Raw genomic sequence first — 19850 nt, 5'->3', positions numbered from 1 at the left:
TTTGCAATTCAATGGGAGGACCACAGAGAAAGTCTCTCCCTCACCCACAGAAACGCAGATCAGCGCAGTGGGATATTTAACATGTCCCTACAGTCCAAGCACCTCATTCTGACGCAATTTTTCTAACTTCTTAACGGAACTGCCACTAGGTACAGAGAGAAGCTGAATGCGATATATTAGAAAACACAGGGATGGTATGAGTTAGGCAACTCGTGGCATTTAACTCAGAACTGGAAAGGAACAGCTTCCAAAACAGTCTCTCAGTCTTGTGTAGGAGCCCATTCCAAGTTCTGCCTTAACACGGAATACGTCACGGAGGGAAAGGCTCCCTTGACAAACAGGCCAGGTTCTTAAATACCCAAGTTCAACTTATTCCCCACAGAAACGAAACTGTTCTCTTTAGAGGAAAGAAACAGTGTGAGGTCAGTCTCTTGCAACCTCTTTTAAGTGATCATTCGAAATCACTACGTGAAAATGGACTGTCCACACACCCTGAAAATCAGAGGTTTATGCCTGGTTGTCATTCACAATGCTATTAAACCAGTGTGTGAGCGGTCTGGAGAATTCCAGCACTATAAAAAGTGAATCAAGTTAATTTATGGTTCTTGGCATTAAACTATGTATTTTACCAAAGGAGACAGCAATTGCAACAGCAAAAAAGAACCATCTAAATAACTGGTGTGCGTTTTGAAAAATAATGGGTATGACTAAATACCCAAGCATTCTCTCCCTCCCATACATGAGAAGGTGTATTCAGAGGATGAAGGAAGTTCTTTCTGACAAAAATAAGCCCCAACACTTCTGCCCAGAACCTCTTACCCCCACCTCAATTGCCTTGTTTCCACAGTTTGCTGATATCTGCCTTCTTATAACAAGCAATTGAAAGAAAGCTTTTTTTTTAAGTTGCCTATGCAAATGATCAAACAAAAGACTAAATTTTTAGTTGAACTAAACCTACATCTTTTCAATATGTAATTAAGTCAACAGTCATCCTACTCTTATCAAGTTGGCCCTCCAAAAAAAAAAAAAATCATCTGCCAGTTTCCTTTCCCTTAGGAAAAGAATAATGAAAATTGAATTATATTTTGTTGGCAAAGTCTTAGGAAATCAGGCAGGAAGTTTCTATTAATTTACATGAATTAGGCTACAGAGATGCGCTTGGCTGGGAGCATGCTTGGCCTTGAAGCCTCACCTACCCCTCCTGTGAAACTACATTGTCTTTCTGGGGTGTTTCAGAGCACCTGGCTCTGGGACCACCACACCTGGAATACATTGACGCCTTAGAAGCTGTGTGATCTGTGCAGCACGAGATTCTTTGCGAGGGAGAACAAGCGTCTTCCCTCCGTGGGCTTTGGTGAGGATGCGGACTCACAAAACGTTATGTGAAAACGGACACCTCCGCCCCACTCCTGATGTTATTTTCTCCATAGGTCTTATCACCGACCACTCTGTCGTGTACCTGAGGGGGTTCGGAACATGCTACCCTAAAATATGGCTCCACGAATATTTTAAAGCTGAAGGAGTCTGAGAAACAGCAGGTGCAGGGAGGACTCCCTGACCTTCCCCTGGAGCAGGTGCTCAGACCCTCCGGTGGGAGGTCCCCTCCCTAAGCCTGGAGGACAGAGCACCCTTGTCGCCAAGGACACAGGGAATCTGGACACACAACCCTGGCTGCTCCCCCTTGTTCGCTACGCTGGGCTCGGGGTTTTGCTGTCCTATCCCTTCTCTCCACGGCTCCATACTTCATCAGATCCAGGACAAAAACACTCAGGTTCAACTGTTTCTTTGGATCTTCATTTCCTTATGAAGGAATATATACGTAATACTTTCGTAATACACACACAACTAAGTTTTCATGCTTTTCTCTCATTAATCTTTTGTTCCGGGGGCCCGAGCCAAGAACTCAGAGAGTAGAAGAAAATGACATTTTTCCTTGCCTGTGTACCTTACATATTTGTTTCGATTTTGGGGGGTGGGGAGGGTCTCCATCTCCCCATCAGGGTATAAGCACCGTGAGAGCCTGTTTTGTTTGCTGTTGTGTACCCGGTGCCTCGTGCACAGCCTGGCACGTGGCGTGGGCTCAACGAATATTTGTGGAAGGGATGGTCATCGTGCACGCTTCCTCGGCACGGAGAGGCCACACCCATGTCACTGGATGGTGGTGTCGGCCACAGCAAAGTCTGAATTCCCTTGGCTGTGCCCTTACACTATGAAATCACAAGACAGACAATCACTTGGCCTGGCACGGAAGTGAACAAAACAGTAAGAGAAAACGGCTTTGGGGGGAGGCGGGAGGAAAGGCTGTGGGCTGGGCCGAGGCGGGGATCCATCAGCAATTCTCCCCACTTGTTTCCTAGTCCTCGTCCTCAGAAACATAAACCGTTTCGTATCCTTGACACATCTATTGGAAATGTCACATAAAAACTAAAACCAAACGAAAATTCAACAAAGCTTGCCAGCCACTAAAATCTTGTTAGAATCCTTCAAACAATCCTTATGACGTTTCCCCAGAATAATTCCCTTTCAGTAATATTTTCAAAATTAAAAAACCAGAACAATCAAGCATGCTTTGTGCATAGCCTAAAACACATCAATGCAAATGATCATTTTGGCTTTTTTTGTTTTTTAAACCAGACTGAAGATAAGAAGGGTTTTACTTAAAATTCCAAGGACCTTCCTTAGAAGAGAAGTGGTCACATAGATTCCACTCAAGGATTCGGCTCATCCAAGAGGAAACTGCACCCCTTCCCTTCGGGACCCCCAGGAGGTGGATGTGTGGGCTCCTTTCGAGACGAGGCCCTCCATCTGTCCACTGCCACCGGGGACACCGGGGAAGGAAGGGGACACCACTCCATCGAACGCCAGAAAATCCCTACTGAATTCCACCTTAATGAATTCTGGGGCGCGTTGCCCAGATTCACAGCTACTTTGATTGTTATACCAAAAAAGCTCCCTGGTGTTAGGAAGTTGAACGCGCTGCATAATATATTTCCCATCTCTCTGCCTACGTTCTTATGCAGCAAAGCATTCATCAGAGCAGAAGATTCCACAGCAGGTATTTCGGCAGGAATAAATTCCCACCTTGAAGCCTGTCCGTCATTGGGATGTGATGCCGCGTGGGATGCCGCCGGGGGCACACGCTGCCTCTCGGCAGAGTCCAGAGGTCTCCGGCCAATCCGTCAATCTCGGATTCCCAAACACCCTTCTGCCCAAGCGAACCTGCCCCTCCTCATGTTTGAGGCTGTCTTGTTTGTCTTCCTCCCTTCCCTGGGGTGTTCTTTTAGAAGTAACAGCCAGTATTTCCTTCCAGATCATTATTTTTTAAAAATTCAGCTCTCTGCCCCTGGCTTTAAGACCCAAACCGCATAATTTACCCTCACATTTTCTAGCTTTCACACTGATTAGCTGGGCTATAAAGTAAGAAAACAATGTGCATTACTGGAAGCTGAAAAATAAATGCTTCCGTTACTTACAGCAACACCCGATAACTCTGTTGCTGTCTTATTAATAAAATCTCATGGTCCTTGTGCTAGTCTTTTCTCTTAAAGAGCACTTACAGCAACATTCAGGGCTGCACACACAAACCAGAGACGGGAAGCGTAATAGTCAGTGAGTCGGACATGAACATGGCATGTATGATTTTCAGTGCAGCAGGGGGAGCTTGTAATTCTATCTGGGGGAGAGCAGTTTGGTTCGAGAAACATTTATTTAGCGCTGACTTTGTGCAGGGGCTAAGGATGCAAAGGTAGTTCCTCCTGTACAGCTGTGCTCTAGGCAGCACAGGGGTGATTTCGACAGAACGTGCTAAACGCTACGAGACAGCAAACAAACGATGACATTGATGGTGACGCTGCTGCTGCTGCAACTGCACAAGGCACGCAAGACAGGCTCTGCACGGCCGAGTCAGGGTAGACTTCTAGGAAGAGAATGACGCACGGGTATCCACCTCGGTGTCCAAAAGGCAGGTTTTCTCATCAAGCCAATTTTATGAGGCCGCTGGCAGCACTGAGCAGCGGGGTTGCTAAACCCTGGGGCTGCCTTCCAGACCAGGTGTTGGCAAACCACAGCCCCTGGCCAAAGGTGGCTGGCAGTTTTTGTAAGTAAAATTGTCCTGGAACACAGCCATGTCTGTTTGTTTGCCCACTTCTAGGGCTGCTTTCGGACTGCAAGACCAGGGTCGAATGCCGTGGCAGAGATCGCAAAGCTTAAATTAGTCACCATCAGACCCTCTGCAGAGAAAGTTTGCTGAGCCCTGTCCCAGCCGACCTTTCCTCATCTCTAGTACTCTCAGCAGGTCACTACTCACCACCCTCTCCTTCCCCCTGGGTTTCTGCACCACCAAGACCCCCACCTAACTGTGGCCAAAACTCCTCAGGAGAAAGCAAACATATTCTGTATTAAGAAGGGGTTTCGTTATTAATGGAGACATGCAAAATCTCCTTCCAACACCAAAAAACAAGACAAGTGACTACTGTTCCAGGGCTGAACTGACAACATGATGAAGTGTGGAGAGCTAAAGTATAATTGTCTGAAAGCTACACTGGCGGCCTTTAAAGTAGAAAGTCCCTGGGTCTGAGGGCACTTGCCAATCCCAGCCTCTCCCCTCAGCTGCAGTTCCGTCCCCAGACGCTCACCTTTGACATCGTTAAAGCTTGTCTCTGAAAACCCCTCGCTCAGGTCGATCAAAGTCCCCTCTGACTTGCACCGGGGGAGGCCGTTGGAGTTGGCAGCTCGGATCCGCTGAGCCGCCATCTCGAAACTTGCCTCCTGCGTGAGCTGCTAAGGCCTCATGTTTCTTCCTGCAGCTATTCCAGCGGGTGCCGACGCCTCCGTCTCAGGCAAACACGGTGCACGGCGGCATCAACCTGGCAATGTGCTTCCTCCTGAAAGGAAGAGGGAAAAGACGATTTCCCTTGAGCAAGTGGACATGGCTTCAACAGTACTTTTATGGAAGTGGGAATCCTCTTTCTTGCAGGCCGTTGCGGCACAGACAGACCCATTTTCTCTCCCCTGGCCTACGAGAGCACAGCGCGCTCGCCCCGGACTCTGTGCCCACTTTGTGCTCTGCTCATCGGCTCCCTGGGCACACACAGTCTGGGCAGCGTTTCCTGGCTGCCGCCTGCACCTGCTCCTCGTGGGGGCACAGTGAGGTTTGTGAAATCAGCTCTAGCACCTGCCCCCCCGTTCACTGCAGTCAAAGAGGAGGACAAAATGGGACTGTACAGGCCACGCTGCTCGTCACAGGGTAGGGGAGAGGAGACACCCGCCTCCGTCTGTCCAGAGAGAGCTGGTCCCGGCGGAGGAGCAGCCATCACGGTCACTCGGCGCAATGGCTCTCGTCCTGCTGCAGTGGCCGGGAGGGGATGTGCCTGCCCACCTGCTCCTAAAATCCTCCCCTGACCCCAGACAGACCATTGTAAGCACAACACAGACTGGCCATAAAATATTCCTGGTGTAACTTATGCAGACGCACCTGGGCATATTTACTGAACCAGCACATTGTTACGAAGCCAGCAAAGATGTTTCTGTAGGAGACAGCACAAGGATCACCCCTAAGGCCTCTGCTTTTCCTGGGAGGGACACACGGACAGGACTTAAGCATTGGGGGGTGTTCTGGATACAATGTGGTAACTGGCTCTGAGCGGACCCTTCACTGGGACCAGTGGATAGGAAACAGGAACGGCTGAGAGCCGATTTCAAAGAGGTGAATTTCACACGCTGTCCAAGAGAAAGAGGCAGACACCGCCACAGCTGGCCCGCAGCACGCGGACCTGAGAGCAGGCCAACTCCACCCCAGAATAGCTGGGCTCACACAGGATGGTCTGAGGCCCCTTATCCATCAATTGCTCTATCCAGTGACGGCTGGAAACGTGGCTTCTGAGCTGGCGAGCTACCTTTGCCGTGCAGAGACCTGGAGGCCCTGACACCACCCTCTGTGGAGTTTCTGCATGGGGTGGGGGTGGGGAGGACCTGGGCTGCGCCCATCCCCACTCTTTCCCCAGGCTCTCCGCGTGGTGTCCACGGCTCAGGTGGCCACTGGCAGCGAGCAGAGCCAGGTCTGCATGTTCTGCTGCTCAGGTTCAATATTCGACCCTACTAAGCCTCAGTTTTTGTATTGTGAGCTGAGGTAATGAAAGCACTATCTTGATTTGATTTGTGTGAAGAATAAGTTAAGATAAACCACATAAGACACGTGGGACATGCAGCAGGGGCTCAGTGAGTGCCGGCCACCACGCCTCGGCTGCCACAGCCAGGGGCACCAGAAGCTGCAGTCCCAGCTCCAAGTGACCGGTGGGTGGCGGCTAGAGGGAGGTGTCCCTTTCTGTCCCAAGGCCTCGGACGGCTGCACTCCTGCACCTGGAAGCTGCCCACAGGGAAGGCATGTGTTAGGGATTGAACGGTGTCCCCAGGTCCTATGCTGGAGCCCTGACCAGGGTGATGGCATCTGGAAGTGGCGCCTTCAGGAGACAGTAGTTGGATTTAGGCGAGGCCCCAGGTGTGGGGTCCCCATGACACGATTAGTGCCCTTACTTGAGACACGAGAGAGCGTCCTCTCTCTCCCGCTCTGCTATGCGAGGACACAGTGAGGCCAGGAAGAGCCCTCACCAGGACCTGAGTTGGGGGCACCTTGATCCTGGACTTCCAGCCCCCAGAACGGTGAGAAATAATCTCCCTGTTGAAGCTGTGGGTCTGCGGTGTGTGGCCTTGGTGGCCTGAGTGGCTGAGACCGTGCGTTAGCAGCAGGGCAGGGGGAGGCGGGCAGAGCTGCAGTCCCGGACCTTGTTCCCAGCCGGTGCCACCGTCCCTCCCACCCAGCACCGCAGGGAGGGGCTGACGAAGGCAGGTTATTCCAAGGGAGGAATAAAGCACCTGGCAGTTTTCCTGTCAGGGGAGCTGGCATATTTTCCAGCCTGCCCCGGGAGGTAAGGACGGCTGGACTACGCGCTCTCACTCACCGTTCCAATCCCAGAGGACGACCTGGCGTCCTGGGGGTGGCAGCCCCAGCCCCCCAGGCTGGAAATGACAGCGCTGGAGCCAGGAGACCCTCTCCCGCCCAACACTCCACCCGAGCTGCGGTGTGGGACACTGAGGCTGGGTGCTGACAGGCTCTGGGGACATGGCACCCCCACCCCCATTGGAAGCAGTGACCAGGGGCTCTGTCTGCACATGCTGCGTGTGGAGCTGGACGCAGAGGCCTGGCCACCATTCCAGAGATGGCTCCACCATGGCCAGGCAGCCTGGAAGCCCAAGTGGCCCCCAGATCCTGGGGCCACATGTCCGGGACCCTTAAACAAGGACTGCTGGGCAGATACCGCGGAACCCCAGTGACAGCACCTCTGGAGCAGCCTGCTTTCAAAGGGCTGAGAGACAGCAATGAAAAGCCTTCCGGTCCAAAAGGCTCAGTATCATTTACTGGAGAAAACCAACGTAGACAGAAAAAAGCCATGTGTGAGCAGGTAGGGGAGGGGAGCTTCAGGACAGTTTAGAGCCCACAACCTGTGCTGGCCTGGGGGACTTTCACATGTGACAATGACACTTCTTACCGCAGTCTCAGACTGATTGTGCCTCTGGGAGTCAGCGACGGGCTATGGCCCAAGGAGGAGGGAAAAGTCAGGAGCTGTCAGCTGTGAGAGTGACTGGGGCACACCTGGCTCACCCCTGGAGCACAGCTGGCTCACCCCTGGAGCACACTTGGCTCACCCCTGGAGCACAGCTGGCTCATCCCATAAGCAGCTGGGCGTCCCCACCCACTCACCCAGTCCAGAGTTGCTCTAGGACCCTGTGAGCACAGGTGGAAGGGCTCTGGGGTCGCAGCTCGCTGCGCAAAGGCTCCTGTTCATCACCAGCACGTGCTCTTCCTGCTGCACCCACTGTGTCCTTCCGTGGAAGGGAAAGAGTCGTGCGTGTGGCAGCAAAGGCAGGTCTCTGCTGACAGCCTTACACAGAGAGACGCCGGGAAGCTTTGCAGGAAGGCCTTGCTATGGGGCACCTGCTGGGCCAAGGGGAGCAAACCTGCTCACGGGGACCCCCCAACCTGGTGAGAGGCCCAGGGCTATAGCAGGGATGGGTATCAGACAGCATGACCCGCTCCCTGGTGAGGGCCTGGAAAGCTGCCGAGAGAGCGAGGAGGAGGAGGAGGAGGAGGAAGAAGACCCTGCCAGGCAGAGGGCAGGGCCCAGCTGGGCAGGGGCCCAGGGCCTGAGAATGTGGCAGGCGTGGCGGAGAACGGGCTTGTAGTGGGGCCTGCAGCAAAAAGACGGAAGGCAAAGTAAACAGGGCCATGACATGGTGGCGCAGGGTCAGTCTTTCCTTGAAGACTCCAGGGGGCCACTGAAGGTCTCCGTTTGAGAAAGGCACCCGTGGCTACAGAGGAGGAAGAACCGAAGCAGCAGTGCTGTGTTCTTTGGAGACTGCTGGCACAGTTCAGCAGGGGCTGCTGAGGGCGGGGGGTGCAGGCTGCTATGACGATGGGGCAGAGATGCCGGGATGCCTCCACCTCCCTCAAGGTCTTGTGCAGAGTTGCTGGGTGAAGTCTACCCGGGGCTGACTTTATCCAGTGGTGGCCAACATCAGGTTCTGTCTGGCTAAGCTGAGGCACCTGCAGGACAGGTTTCCAACGATCACTTAGAAGAACAATCTGGGGATCCGTAGAAAGAAATGGAGATAAACACTTAAGAGTGACCAAGACCAAGAAGGCAGCGGGAGGAGAAATCAAGGCCTTACCGCTGGCCAGAGGAGAGACAATCACAGAACACCACAGTGTTTCCTGGAGATCAATCGTTGTTTTGGTTTATTATCATTGGGGGAATAAAGCCATTTTTCCGAGACAGAAAGCTAAAGCACTAGCAGTTCTAGAAAGAGATCTGCAGTCCTTTTCCCACGGAGAATGGCATTCAAGAAACAGAAAAGTCCCTAACTGTGTTGTCCGACGCCCCCACCCCTTCTCAGCCAGAGAGAAGCCATGCACTTAAGTCCCATCCCGTCCCAGACCAGAGCGCACTGTGTTCACACTGAGCATCAGTGTGCTCACTTACACGTCGCCCCGTGGGGCGGGGGACATTTGTCCCGTGGTCCTCAATGCTCTGTGCAAATCCTGGAGTGGCAGCATTTTCTCCAGGGGCAGAGGGAGGATGTCTTTGGATGGAGTCCTGACCCCACCAATTTAGTCATGGTGAGAGCAAACAGAGCCATCGACCATCTGGCCCTTGGGGAATTTTTTATACAGCAAAGAAAGGGCAGGCAGCCCCTCTGTGGACCACGCCTGTTGGGCTCCCTCCTCCAGAAACCTCCCCGAGCAGATGCCGTCAGCACAAGGGTGAAAGTGAAGCTCTGCTCCTCTACAAACCACTGTCTCTATGCAGAGCCAGGCACAGGCCAGAGAATGCCACTTGCGTCCCCAGAGAGCCCCTTTATCCTCCTGGCCGGGGTGTCATTGGCCCTGTCCTTGCTCCTACGATAGAATCCTCTCCCCCAGACTCCTCCTCACAGCTCAGCAGAGTGCAGCCTCACCTGCACCGGCCACCTCTGGACAATGACCCCCAAGTCTGTCCATTGGGATCACCCCGCTTCCTCTGATGGACCCTCCAACCGTCTCCTGTGTTGACTAGAAACAGATGCTGACATTTATGGTCCTTCACCTTACAGCAGCGACTGTGCTACACACTCTGCCAGACACCATCCCACTGGGTCCTCCAGAGCCCTATGAGGCGGGTACCAGGCTTAGGTGCACTTTGCAGACTTCGTGACAACAGACTTGCAGAGATCACTACGGCAACGTGCCCAGGGTAATGCTGCAAAGATGCGAGACTGTCAGACACTCTCTGCTCTCCGCCTTGCCAGCCGTTTCTTCCCAAACCCAGAGTCCATCCCAGGACTTTGCTGCCAGCAAGGCCATTGAAGCTCACTGCCATGTGCCCCAGGGGGGCCCGTGATTTTCTCAACACAGCCCTTCAAGGTCATGCCACTCCCCTGCTCAGAAACCTCCAGGTCCTGCTTACTACTCTTAAAAAAGCAAAGTCCAAATCCTGGCCCGGCGATACAAAGCCCCCCCACTACTTAGTTTTCACCTGCATCTCCACTGCCAACCTCAACCCCCAGATCCATCCCTGGCCACGTTTGGACTTGCTGCTTCTCAAGCCTGCCCGGCACTGTCAGCTTCTGCCTCCGCGTAGTTCCTCTGCCCGCTCCCTGGAGAAGCCCGACTCTCACCTGCGCTTCCAGGAGCCCCTCTTCTCTCTCCTGCCTCCCCCAGCTCTGTGAGGTCCTGGAGGGCTCAGAGTGCTGGCCTCCGACCTGCAGAGCCCACGTCCCGGAGCCTCAGATCCAACTCGCCGGAGTGCAAGCACCACGCCCTTGAACTGTTCCTTGCTTAGTAGAAAATTAACGTTGGGGTACAGGGCAAGATTTTCTGATTTACTTAACAATGAACTCGTGAAGGTTCATTACGCTATTTTCCCCATTTATGTACGTGCTTGAAAATGTGTGCAATAAAAATGTTAGAAAAAATTAGGAAAGTAATATTAGGAAACATATATTACCTGGTTTCCCAGGCACGTGCCAGGAAGGAACGTGTGTACGAGTGTGGATATCGCCCCTAGACTAGGAAAACCCCTAAGAAGCCACAACTAAATGCACAGGCAGCCCAGGCCCCTCAAAGGACAGGTGGACATGGCTGGGTTCCCACTCCGTTGACAGGTGACCTCTGTACCTTAGACTCAGATACCCACCTACTCTCCAAGAGCTCCCTTCAGTGCCTAATGGGCATCTCGAACTTTCTGGGCCAAAAGCCAACTCTGGGGGTGCCCCAAACCTCCACTTCCCACCTTCCTATCTCAGCCAGGGCAGCTCCATTCAACCAGCCCCAAAGCCTGATATCTTCCCCTATCTTTTCCCCCTCTCTCTCACACATGCGTGCGTGCACATGCACACACCCCCTGCACATGTACACGCATGCACACACCCCCTGCACATGCACACGCAGGCAGTTCTACTTCCACTTCAGAACATAACCCTGTCCGACCTCTTCTCAGCACCCCCACACCACCACCATCTCTCGGCTGAATTACAGTAATCGGCGCCATTCCAGCAGGTCTGCCTGCATCCACCCCTCAATTAGCAGCCAGAACATTTTGAAAAGTCAGTCAGACACCCTTGGGACTCTGTTCAAAACCCTCCAAAGGCTGCTGAGCTCTTAGGGGGCTTCCACTGTGCTACAGTGTCTGCACCTGCGTCTCTGATCCCATCTCCTGCTGTCCTCCCTCCCTCCACCTGACTGCTCTGGGCTCCATGCGGTTCCCCAGACACCACGCCCCTGCCAGCACAAGGGGCCTTTGCGCACGCTGTCCCCTGACCTGGAAGGCCCGGCCTAGATATCCACCACACTCGGTCCCTCACTGCACTCAGGTCTCTGCCCCAACGTCACTGCAGTGGGAACATCCGTCACCCCACCCTCTCTCCCTACCTTATCACCCCTGGACACACCGCGCACTTGCTTGTCTCTGGCTCGACTGCTCCACGGGAACGCAAGCTTTCTGAGGGCATGGGGCTTAGTTTCTGTTCCCACTGCTGAGATGGACCTGCGCAGGGTCGGCTCTCAAATACGAATGAATGAATTCTATTTCAATAAAGATGACGGTTTCAGAGGAATTTTGGTAGTATCTCTGGGATAATCTCTAAGAAGCCAAATGGCTGAAGTGGTTTGATGCAGGCTGAATTCAGGAATTCTGCTCTGTTCCTGAAATCTAAGTTGTACATTCCCACAACACTGGCAGGCTTCCTGGGTGGGCACCTTGGACACATGTGCACAGCCTGGCCCTGCAGGCTTGGCCCCCTCCTCTCAGCAGGCCCTAGTGGCCACGTCTCCAGGGCAGCCTGCAGCAGCCCTGCCCTGTCCCCTCCAGACCACACCTGGGTGCAGCGGGGAAGCAGCCCTCTACTCCCCCGGTGGGAGTCAGTCTAGAAGACAGAGGGGTGCTGAAGCTTACCTGTCTCCCACTCATGGCTGAAGAGCTTTTCCCTTTCTTGTGTGAAGGCTGATTCATTTAGAGAGAGAAGTTGCTGCTTCTGGCTCCTCCCCAGGACCCGGGAGGTCAGTCTCTGAGCGCACGGCACCGCTGCACCCAGAGAGAATCACTGACAGATTCGCGTGCAAGCTCAGGGAACCCGCACACACCCCCTTGGCCACAGCTGCCGCCTCACCACTCTCAGATTCCAGAATCTCAGAGCGTTCTTGTAGTGGCCCTGCTGCCAACGATCCGCCTTGAGAAACAATTAAACAACAAACCAGCCCAGAAAAAACGACCTAAGGTGAGCACGTCTGGATGCTTCTCTGGCGGCCGGTGGCTGTGGCCCGTGACCTTGTGGAAGGAAAGCCAGGGCCTGGGGGAGGAACGGGCTTAAATACTGGTCTTGGTTCCTCCCTTGCAATCCATGCGTGCCTTGGGATGACTCATTCTCCACATTTCATTATAATTGCTGGAGTATCATGTTGATTTCATCAAATTTCTCTAGGTTCAGGGGAAAAAGGTGTGAGTTTCGATCTGCTCCTGTGATTCCAGCCACCAGCCTCTGTTGCCAGAAACTTGTCAGCTCTGCCCCCCTCACTGTCGAGCCCCAGCGTGTTCCAGAGGACCCCAAGACCCAAAGATATCCCCGCCTCAGCTGACTGTTTCTCCTGTAAGCAACTCCCTGGGCTTTGGACACAATTGTACCGGCAATGCCTTTGGGGACAAGGGACAGCAGACACACGTGGCTTTCAAGGAGTCACTCTGATGACCACGGGGTTAACATCCCAGATCCCTCTCTCACTCCGAAAGCAAAGCCATGGAAACTGGCCTCCAGGTCTTGACCCGGCCGGTCTGGGCAACAACCCAGGTGGAGAGCCGACACGTGACTGGTGTCCCTGCGGGGCACTTCCAGGAGTGGCTTGGCAGGGAACCCACACAGGCCCCTATTCCTGGACGGGACCAACCTGCACAATGAAATTCAAACCTTCCCCGCCACACTGGCAGGACACTTCCTCCCCGGCACAGAAATCCGACGGCCACGACCTTCCTTTATCCTCCTTGGCACATGAGAGGAACGTGCTGTCCCGTGGCCTCCAAGGCGGGCTGCCTCCTTTGCGAGGAGGAGAGAGTGTGGCCATTGCAGGGCACTGTGGGCACGTCGGGGATTGGAGACTCTTACCACTGCCCATGTGGGGTGCACTTCCCTAAGCAACTGAGCTCAGTTCAGGAGGTGGCAGCATCTGGAAGCAGCTGTGCCCTCTGGGTGAAGGAACGAGGTACGAGGCGGAACCATGCAACCCAGTGCCGAGTCTGAGAAAGGTGGGCCTCTCGGGGGCGTCCCATCTACCTAGGACCACTGCACAGCCATCACCTTAGTGAATATCTACTGAGCACCAACCTCTAGGAACAAGGATCTGGCTCAACGCCGGGGACAGGAAGAAATGTAAGAGCTGGTTTTGAGGAACCTGTACCTGAAACACACACAAAGAACGAAAGACGTGAAGAGGAAGAAGAGCGAAGGTTCTACGTAGCAGGCACCGGGCTAGTGACCTGCACACGTTCAAGGCTTACCTGTCTCCGACTGAGACAACCCAGCAGAGACTCACGGAAAGCAAGTGCCTGGCAGCGGTAGGCACTCCTTGTTCCCTGTCTGTTTACTGTGGGAGCGAGCCGGCTTGGAAGGGGTCGGAGCAATGACCTGGGATGTTTTCACCGGCCAGTGACAAAGTGAGAAAACCTGCATCTCCCAGGCAGGTCAGGGAGAGGATGGAAGGGAGGGCGGATCCCTGTCCCCCAGACCTTCTTCCCACCTGGCTTCCTCCCTCCCCTGGACGTGACCCGGCTGTGGGGTTGTTCCTCCCAGTGTGCTGCACTGATCCTACCACTTCCCCAAGTTCAAAGCAACAATCCCAGACTCTTCCGAGGCTCCCACAGCTTGCAGGAGACAACCCAAACTGCGTGGCTCGTGTTTCCAGCCTGCCATACCTTCCTCCGTACGCCCTGCGCGCTCACCAATCACACCTGTTGTTTCTTTCAAACATCTCCTGACCTTGTGCCTGTCCTTCTCCCGGCCTCCCCTTCTTGAAGATCCAACAGGGCTCCCAGTTTCTGCTCCATTAAGCCTTCGTGTTTGAGAATGATCCACTGAAACAGCACCTTTGCAAGTGGAGTCCATCTCTTTCCTGAGCTCTCTTGGGACACGCCACCGTCTTCTCTGGGCATTTACTGCTTTTACCCCGAGCATCACCGCTGTTACTCTGCTGTTGTTTTTTTCTTACTTCCCCAACTGTACTTGTTTCCTTGAAAACTGGGTGCGGGGCTGCTCTGTCTTCATAATTTCCCAGCACCGAGCCCAGTGCACGGCCCACGCTGGTGCCTGGTGCCATCTGTTCAACGGATGAATGTTTCCTCCAAACATTTACTCAGCATCACATGCACTAGGGACAACCAAACCCACAAGGACCCGGTCTCTTCCCTCCACTGCTTATAATTTAAGACAAAACACATGAAACCGACACCGCAGGAGAGAGAGGGTGGGGGTCCCACCCTGTCTTCTGGGCGCACATGAGACTGAAGCCCACAGACATCTCCGCTCGCTGTCCAATGTGTGCCAAGGTCGGGCACCCACAGCGCCCCTCTGTGTACCACCTGCTGCTGAAACCACAGCGAGCTCAGAGACTACCCAGCGTGTAGCCGGTCGAGCGCTCGCCAAGCACAGGGCTTGGCAGGAGGCTCATCAGGATGGTTTGCGGTCTGAATCACATGGGAAAGCCCACCCACCCGTGCGGCACGGCTGACAGCAGACAGCCTGTGAAGTGGGACCTTGTGATCAGCCCAGACTAGAAACACTTCCAAGCTCTGGGCCCCAGCCAGGGACCAGGAAGAAACAGCGCCATTATCTCTGAAGATGAGAGGTCCAGCCATGTGATGGGCTGGCCAGGGGGCTGGAGTCTACTCCCAGCTCCCACCTGACACATCAATCAAGACCGCAGAGCGTCAGCAGTAGAAGGATTTGTGCTTTCCAAACAAACACTAGTCACTGATTTACCACCTTCCTTTTAAAAGAAATCAAATATTTAATAATTCTCTTTAAATCAACTCACTTTTTATAACTTGTTTACTTTAAAGGAAGCTTTCTATCACTACTTTAGATAGACTATCTTGATAAATCTTTTGTAGTAACATTAACTTAAAAGAATTTTTTTAAGTGCTTCGTAGATACCACCCTGGGAGACGCAGAGCTGGCCGGCCCCACTCATTCCACTGATGAGGAAACAGGTTTGTTTCTTATTAAAAGGGATTTTTCCCTGAGGTTCAGATTAAAATGCTGGACTCGGACCAGCCTGAGAGGGGGAGCAGCTTCTAGGGTTAATGCTGTCCCCAATTCTCCAGACAGTTCTCGGTAGTGACACACATGCCACGTTTGAGGCTCATGCTCGAGACAGGAATTTAACGCCGTGACAACAAGACAGGAGCCCCTGAAACCAAAGCAGACATGCAGGTGTGCGACAGCCCTTCCCAAACCCCGCAGGCAGAGAGTGGGCCAAGCCCGCCTCCCACCCCAAGGCACAGCTGAGAAAGAGTCGGCAGACGCCCGGGAGCCCTGACGTACTAAATTAACCCCATGCAAACTGTCGGTGGCCTCAGGGATTGCTCAGGAGAGAGGACTCTGCAAGGACAGATTCCCTTAGTTACCGTTTTAGTTTAGCCAGACCTTCGGCCACAATGGAAGGGAATGATCGCAATTTACCCACCAGTTTACCCAGGGTCTGGCATCCAGCCCAGTAAGCAATCAATAAATTCGTGGGATGAATGAGTGAATTTCTGAAGAGCTACCATGTCCACGAATCACTGATCAAGATACCTAGAGCAATAAACCAATCACAAATCCATACTTCATCAACATTTATTAAGGGGACAGAATTCTTGTCCCTCCTTCCATCCCACTGTCCCTCAAATATATCTGTCTTTAGGAACTTGAAGATGCAGATAAAGTGTTTACAACGACAGAGAAATGGAAGCAACATAATTATGCAACACACAAGCTTGAGGGCACCGTATTTCCACAAAGGGTGACGTAGCCATAAAAATCTATTTTCTTAGACTATTCAATAGAATGTGGAGTCCATACAATGTGATATTAAAAAAATTAAATCCATAAATTTTATAATAAAATCTTCTTCCACTTTGTTTTAAAAAAACATACATTTGAGCCGGGCAAGGTGGCACATGCCTGTAGTCCCAGCTACTCAGAGGGCAGAGGTGGGAAGATCACTTGAGCACAGGAGTTTGAGACCAGCCTGGGCAACACATGGAGATTTCATTTCTAAAAATAAGTATGTACATATATGTAAACATAAATAAATAAAAAAAAGGAAAACTTGATAGAAAAAGAAATTTCACACTAAATGCTTGCATTATCTCTAGGTGGCAAGTGTACAAAAATGTTTTTTCTTTGAAATTTTCTTAGTTTTCCTAAGTTTTCTATTTCTTTATAACAAAAAGAAATACATTTTATAAAACAAACTCCCATTCTTAGTCCCAAACATCAAGCCTTGATTCCAGCAGGTTCTCTGCAACTTTGCCAGGCCCTCTTCTGAGCGTAAGAAAAGGAACGCCATCTGATTCTGGATGCTTTCTGACACCTGACTGAGCACCTGTGTGACGGTGCAGCAACCCCAGCGGACCTAAATCCAGGCTTCCCGGCCCCAGCTCTGTGATTTGGGGCAAGCCATTGTACCATTACATGAAAGCGAAAGGTACGACTGTTTCTCCTGGCCTTGTTACCCACTAAGTAGGAGACAGGGGCTACCAGGCAAAGAGGTGAGGCAGGAAGGCCAGGCCCAGCCAGACCCACTGGGTCTTCCCTGCGGCTTTGCAAAGCGAGTACCTCCCGGACCCTGCTCCTCCCAGCAGGCTTCCACATTTTTGCTACCATAAATGGCACCGTAGTGGCCATCTTTATACCTAACCTCCCTCCGCATCTTGGATTATTTTCTTAGGACAACTTTCTAGTAGAGCATGAAGTATGCCAATCGCTTTCCTGGAAGGTCGTGGCAATTTACACTCTCGACAGCAGCAGGTGTCCCCTTCCCGCACTTGGCCAGCAGCTCAACAGATGCTTTGCTAATCTGACAAGTGGGGACAGAATATCAAAGCTTAAATCCACTTTTCTTTGACCATCAGTCAGAAAATTTTCAAATCTTTACTTCTTTCCTATCTTGTGGACTATAATTTTGCATCCTTTGCTCAATTACATTCTAAAATCTCATCAAATCAGCTGCAAATATCTTCCCCACTCTGTCTCCACCATAATCCATTTGCTAACTCGATAACGTCTCAATTATGTAACCCTATCAATCTTTCCTTTGTGATTTCCTCTGGAAGCACAGAAAGGCCTCCCTTAATGAAAAATTTGATAAATATTCACATCTATTCTCCTTTACTTAAAAAATGGTTTGTGTACTGACATTAATGTACAAAGAATTTATTTTGCTTCTCAGTGAGGAACTTTACAAAATAAATTAGCAAACAGATAAGCAATTACTCCTGCATGAGTTCCTGAACAATTTGTCCTCTGACTGATGTGATGTCATCTTAATGCATTTTAAATGAGTGTAGACACCGGGGTCTGAATTGGGGCTGTTCTGTGTCATTAGTCTCTCTATGTTTATAACATTAACCCTTATTTAACGACAGTAGTTTTGCCATGTTTGGCTACATGGAAAGACGAGTTTCCATGTACCAATCTATTTCAAAGTCCCACCGGTTATTTTTACCTATTTTTTCTTCCAAATGAACTTCAGAATAATGTAATAAAATGTCTTCCCACCACCTGATTCCCTCAAAAAGGTAATCTCACTAGGATTTTTTTGGTATCGTTTTGGTAAGAACAATCTCTATACCCTTTCATCTTTTCTTGCAGAAACATGGCAGGTCTCTATTGATTCAGAAATGAGTCCCAGAGCAGTGTGGGGCGGAGGCTGCCAAACGTCTCCTGCAAAGGGACACAGTAAATTAGGCTTTAGGGGTCATACATGCTCTGTTACGAAGACTCAGCAATGCCCTGTGGTCCTACAGGAGTCATAGACCAAACACACTAAGTAAATGGGTGTGACCGTGTTCCAATGAGACCTTCTTTATAAAAGAAGCAGGTGGTGGGCCACAGGCTGCCCCTCTCTGGTGTCAAGGTTACTAGCATGGAGGCTCTGGCTGGAGTCTGGCTGGCAGACTCAGAGCTTGGCACCACCAGTCACCAGCTGGGTGGCTTAGGGCAAAAATCACTTGACCTTGAAAAGGTGTCCTCAACTGCAAAATGGAAACAATGAGGGCCATTGTGAGGATGGAACGAGATAATACAGTCAGGAAAAGCACTCCCTACAGGGAGCACGCACAAGCAGCAACTAGTCAACGTTAACTGAAGGCAGTAACAAAAATTGCTGCCCAACACCAGCACTTCCACTAGCAACAACTATAGCAGCAGCCCCGGCAGTGCTGGGAAGAGATGAAGGAAGAGAACACTAAAAGTGTTTTCTTTCCAGAAAACATTTCCAGAAGATTAAAAAATTTCAAATTTGGGTTTTGATGTCATCATTGTGAATGCCATCTCTTTTTCCCATTATATTTTCAGGGGATTTTTGCTAGAAAAGAGAAGTCATTTACTTGAATATCTATGCATTTTAAATTCAGTAAGTAAAATCTTGTTTTAAGGACACCCATTCCTATAAACCTGCATCCTTCGCTCCCTCAGAGTCGGCCCGGCTCAGGGGGTGTCTGTGTCACCGTCTTTCTGGTTCCTTCTCACTGTCTCAAACAAGAGGATCTCCCTCGGAAAACTTCCCCTTTACTTTCTTTCCCATAATAATCAATTAAAAATATCATATACCACAACATTTCCAAAAAGAACATTTAATTTGTTTTTCTCTCTCTTTTTAAAAAATACTATTCTAAAAAAAAAAAAAATTAATCTCGAGACCTCTCATCTGGAAAGTGGGAGCTGAGCAACAACGGTCCTCAAGACGCGTCCATCTCAGTACGCCAGGGACAGGCCTCTTCCTGGTATGAGATGGCGGCAGCAGCAGCAGAGCATGGTGACAATAAAGTTCGTCCTTGATGCCATCAACCATCATTCTCACACATGACACTTTCCCTCTGCCCCCAAATCCAGCCCATCAAGTCTAGTTGGTGCTGTCTCCAGTTATCTCAGTCTGACCTAGGCTCCCTACCACCTGGTCCCAGCTAAGCACCTGTCTCTCACCTGGCCTTCCTGGCTCCACTCCCTCCACCTCCAAACCCCCGACCCTTCTCTTGGAGCCTTGGCGGCCCTGCATGACCTTTTCTCCTCCTTGGTGCACAGCTTTTCTCCTTCCTGCCCCAGGACCCTGGCACTGGCTGTTCCCTCTGGGGGGCAAGCCCTGCATCCCTCAGAACTTCACTTGGCTGACTTTTGCCACTCAGCTCTCAGGCCGATGCCACTTATTCAGAAAGGACCACCTGACCATTTGCCAACGCAGCCACACTCACTCTGTTCTATTTTATTCTTTATGGTACTTGACTCCATCATCCTTGTCTTTAGGTCTTGTCTATCTGCCGGCTCCCTCTGGAAGGTAAGCCCCATAATCATGCTCTACCTGTTCCCAGATGTGTGCCAGGTGTGACTTATACTAAAGAAAACAGGTTAAAAAGAGTAATCAAAACCCGAAAAGAGTACCCCACACCTTGGGGGTCTCTAGAACACCTGGTTCTCACCTCCCTTGTCCCAGAAGTACTTCACTGACGGAAACTATCAAAAGCCATCTAAATTAGCCAGATTCATGTCTTTTTTTTTGCTTAAAATTTTCAGGA

At 51.4% G+C, this 19850-nt stretch overlaps 1 protein-coding gene across 4 annotated transcripts in view; it reads right to left on the bottom strand.

Annotated features, from left to right (window-relative positions):
• Positions 1 to 19850, bottom strand: part of SH3BP4 (SH3-domain binding protein 4) — an 87029-nt gene that overhangs the window by 13643 nt on the left and 53536 nt on the right. For 2 of the 4 annotated variants that reach the window (XM_012648861.1, XM_012648862.1), the window contains exon 2: positions 4635 to 4883. In XM_012648861.1, coding sequence (XP_012504315.1) covers positions 4635 to 4752 — 118 coding nt within the window. In that variant the 5' untranslated portion in view covers positions 4753 to 4883. Of the gene's footprint in view, positions 1 to 4634; positions 4884 to 7756; positions 7779 to 11984; positions 12101 to 19850 lie in introns of those variants that run through there. The other 2 variants (XM_012648860.1, XM_012648863.1) reach the window with 2 other exon arrangements.

Source organism: Propithecus coquereli, unplaced genomic scaffold (genome assembly GCF_000956105.1).
Source record: "Propithecus coquereli isolate 6110/MARCELLA unplaced genomic scaffold, Pcoq_1.0 Scaffold295, whole genome shotgun sequence".
Classification (NCBI taxonomy): domain Eukaryota; kingdom Metazoa; phylum Chordata; class Mammalia; order Primates; family Indriidae; genus Propithecus; species Propithecus coquereli.
Note: the sequence above shows the minus strand (reverse complement) of the source record. Positions and strands in the feature narration are given on the sequence as shown.